Genomic DNA, 3,985 nt, shown 5'->3' with positions numbered 1-3,985 from the left:
GGCAGCGCCCTTCACCCCTGTCCACCCCTGAGAAGGTGTTTTCCCTACCCCACAGCAGCCAAGCCTTGAGGTCAAGGCTGTGCCGGTCCTCTCCAGATCATGGAGAGGGTCTGTGCAACTGGCGCATCACCTTGGGCAGGACAGCCCTAGCCCTCACTGCAGGCTGGAGCACCAGGCCATGAACGAGGCACAGCCAGACCCAAACCTGGCTGCAGGGCACTCACCCACCACCTCCCTGTGCCACTCTAGTCCACTCCACCAAGACCAGCACAACCAGAGCAGGAGCTGCTAGCAGGAAGACAGTGATTGCCCAGAGCCAGGGAGCAGCAAGGATGTCCTGCCGGGGAGCAGCAAGGATGTCCAGCCCTGCTGCTGTAACCACATCCATGTGTTTTAGTCCAGAGTCCAGCTGAGCACCGGGATACAGGGTGCCCAGGTGGGCAGCCAGCACCACAACATACCTCCCATCCTGTGGGAGGGCAGGGGGAGACCTCTACGTCCAGAGAGGGTCCCCCAAGGTCCCATGCTAGGCCTCAGCCCGTTCTTGGAGGAGCTTGAGGATATATCTGAGGCGGTGGTGGAGCTCAGGAGAGCAGCCCAGTTCCTGGATGCTGCACAGCTTGTAGGTGTAGGAGTTGCGCTCCCGGTTGATGTAGGTGACAAGGCAGGAGTGGTCAGGCTTGCTAATGATCACCTTGGTGTGGTCGTTGTAGAAGTTCACCTAGGAGACAGGTTAGGCTTGGTTTAACCCACACTTCCCACGGCATGTCGGGAGCCGGGATGGAGCCACGCTTCCTGCCTCAACCCGTTCCTCCTCCCCGACCTGCCCGGGAGCATCCCTGCTCCATGCCCCACGGCGGGAACGCGCCAGGCCCAGCACCGGGGCAGACGGAAGCATCCAACTGAAGCATCCGACTGAAGCGTCATGTCCCCTACAGGCTGGACAAGCTGCAACCAGCAGCTCCGGGCACTGGAGCAGCATCCTGCACCCACAGCTGTTTTCACAGCTGGACCTTGCATTTGGGCTGTGGCAGACAAGATCTAACACAGGCCAGGAGTCCCCAGCTGGCCTCCTCCCCACAAGGCTCTGGGCATCTCCACTGTGCTCCACTCGTACCTGGAGGGTGCCGCTGCTGAAGAGCATGAGCAAGGCTTGGTCGGTCTTCACCCACTGCAGGAGGAGCAGGGCCGGCTGCCCGAGATCATCTATGCTGGGCAAGTCACCTCCCTTGAAGAGAAGGGTCTGTGTAAGCCACTAGTCCCATACACGGGAGCACTGCCATCGGCATACACACAGCCAGACCCGGACACACCCCCAGTGGGGTCCCCACTCCCAGGACACAACTCTCCAGGTGTCCACCTGGCCACAACCTGTGAGCAGAGTGTCCCACAACCCCAAGCAGTGTGGTCAAGCTATGACACACCATCCAGCCTACCCATGATCCCAGCCCAGGGCCCCAGCACCCACCTTCATGAGATGCTGCTCCATGTAGGACGCAAAGTAGCGCAAGACACTCATCTGTCCCTGCAGCTGCTCGGGGATGGCGGCCACAGAGAACACAAGGTGTTTGCTGTTGGTCGGGTTGTAATGCACCGTCCTGGGAGGGAGCAGGCCATGAGCTTTGGGGCCACCCAGCACCAAACCCACTCCTGGCACAGCCTCCCCTTGCCCCTTCCCACCCGAGGGGCTTCCCCAGAGACAGCAGCCCCTTCTCCACCACTTACCTGTGGTTGGGGGAAAGCGTCATGTGCGTGCCATTGTTGAAGAGGACCCCGATGCTGCGGTTGGAGAGCTGGTAGCCAAAGCCGTACTTGTTGGAATAATCCACCCACTTGCTCACCCAGACAAAATGCTCATGACGGGCCAGGGAAGCCGGGTTTTTCTCCGCTGGTGGAGAGGAGAGTGGGTGAGCAGAGCAGAGCAGGGTGCCCACCTCACCTCCCCAGGGGGGAGCAGACCCCCCACAGCAGGCTCTGGCAGCATTTAAGGTACCCCCAAATAGCAGCCGGGCCTTCATCCCATGGGGAAGGGGATGCACAGCACCCCATCCCATCCCAGAGCAGTCCAACCAGTTTACCTGGGGGCATGGAGGAGAGGCAGGTCCACAGGAGCCGGACAGCCGACTCGATGATGGCAGAGGCAGTGATGCAGTCTTCAAAGGCTGCGGAGAGAAGATGACAGGCTGAGTCAGCCGGCCCCACTATCAGCCAGGGCAGGACAGGAAGCTCAGGGCAGGCTTGGGGTGGCCTAGGCAGGTATTGCTCACCCTCACAGCTGCTGGCCATTATCCCCTGGATGGAGGGGGACACAGACTTGCGAGATGTCTCCTCCACCACTGTCTCCACGGGGCTAGAGCTGGCACTGCGGCATGATACGGGGGTGCCCTGTGGAAAGACCTGGCTTTATCACCAACCTGCCTTCTCCCCTGAAGAGGGGTGTGCATGGCTTGGGGATGTTCTCACCTCATTCCCTTCCACAGTTTTATAGCTCATCTGCCGGCAGATCGAGGTCTTCATCAGCCCAGTGACCAGCTTAGAGATGTCATCCTTGTCCTCCAAAGAACCCTTCTTGGCTGAGGAGAGAGCAAGCGATGAGTACGCTGCTGAGCGGAGGGGATGGGGACATCTGGGCCACTCCCCCCAGCAGCTCAGCTTCTCCCTCATCTGCTCCCATGCCCATGGTGGTGAGGATGGTGTCAGGCAGCCGTCTCCTACTTTCACTTCCCAGTTCTCATGCAACACAGGGCTTCCAGGAGGAACTGCCCCCATGGGTTGCGGCACAGCATCCGCTCTCCAGGCACACACCCATGCCAGGCTACCAGCACCAGAAGGGCAGGGGCAAGTCCAGCTTGTGCTGGCCCTGGGTAGGGGGTCCACAGAGACCCATCGGGACATCTCTCCAGGAGATGGGACCCACTTTTCCCTGGAGGAAGGGTCACCCAGAGGCTCCTGGGCCTCATGGACTCACCCTTGGGTTTCTTCTTCCCAAAGAGTGTCTTGGTGACTTTAGCGAACAGACTCTTTGCTGGGTTGGGAGGACTTAGCTCTGGAGCCATCACACAGCTGCTGGGAGGAAGCTTCTCAGGCGTGTAGCCCTGCAGAGAGGTCAAGGCAGAGGTTTGGTTTCCACAGCCCACGTGCTCCAGGCAGAGCAGCTGCCCTGGGCTGACCACAGTCACTCACAGCCCTCCTGACAGCCAGTTTGTGTTTCCGTCAAGCCTTGGCCCGACGACTGGCATCAGAATGGGAAACAGCCTGTGCTACAGGGACAAGGTGGCAGGAGCACACCAGATCCCTCAGCTCTCCTGGCCGGCGTTTGGGCAGGACAGTGGCTGCTTCTTTTGAAAGACTGACACTTGGGCTCCAAGGACAGCACCCTGCACAGCCCAAAAAGCCTCAGCCGACCTGCAGAAGGGTCAAGGCCAGACCCCCACTCACTCACCTTGAAGAACTCATGGTCCAAGATCTCTTCGAGGGTGAGGCGGTCCTGGGGGTTGCGTCTGAGGATGCCAGCAATGAGGTGCTTGGCAGGCAGGGAGAGGAAGACGGGGAGGGTGTACTCCACCTGCTTGATACACCTGTAGGTCTCCTTGAGGTCGGAGGTCTCAAAGGGAGGGTTCCCACACAGCAGGGTGTACCTGGGAGGGGACACGTGTGCCACCGTCACATCCCCACCAGGCTTGTGACTCAGCAGTACTTAAAGCAAGGAAGTTATTGGCATTTGGCCGGCCACACCTGGCCGGGAGCACCACTTCCAGCCCGGGTGGCCGCACTCACATCCGGCCACGCTTCCTCCTAGCAACTGTTTAGAGCAACAGGCAAGGAGCCCTGGGGAAGGGGAAAGGGCTGGCAGGAGAAGGCGACCCCGCTGCCGCCGCTCCCACCCCCTGCACAGCCGCCGGGGTGGAAAGCAGGGCAGGAAGCTTGCGGGCAGCGGCCGGGCGAGGGGCTGGATGCACCGAAGCAGCACAGCTATCGCGCCCCA

General features: G+C 60.6%; 1 protein-coding gene across 1 annotated transcript; it reads right to left on the bottom strand.

The window, feature by feature from the left end:
• Nucleotides 1-526: 526 nt before the first annotated feature.
• LOC104069164 (serine/threonine-protein kinase PLK3-like) lies at nucleotides 527-3,638 on the bottom strand (the record flags this gene model as incomplete). Its single annotated transcript, XM_009576235.1, has 9 exons — nucleotides 527-721; nucleotides 1,118-1,228; nucleotides 1,469-1,598; nucleotides 1,726-1,888; nucleotides 2,079-2,162; nucleotides 2,268-2,385; nucleotides 2,464-2,573; nucleotides 2,969-3,095; nucleotides 3,443-3,638. Coding segments are annotated over 9 exons (1,234 nt in total), but the record flags the coding sequence as incomplete, so codon positions are not given.
• Nucleotides 3,639-3,985: the final 347 nt, after the last annotated feature.

This window comes from Fulmarus glacialis, unplaced genomic scaffold (assembly GCF_000690835.1).
Source record: "Fulmarus glacialis isolate BGI_N327 unplaced genomic scaffold, ASM69083v1 scaffold22994, whole genome shotgun sequence".
In the NCBI taxonomy this organism is placed as follows: Eukaryota; Metazoa; Chordata; class Aves; order Procellariiformes; family Procellariidae; genus Fulmarus; species Fulmarus glacialis.
This window is presented reverse-complemented; position numbering and strand designations above follow the sequence as displayed.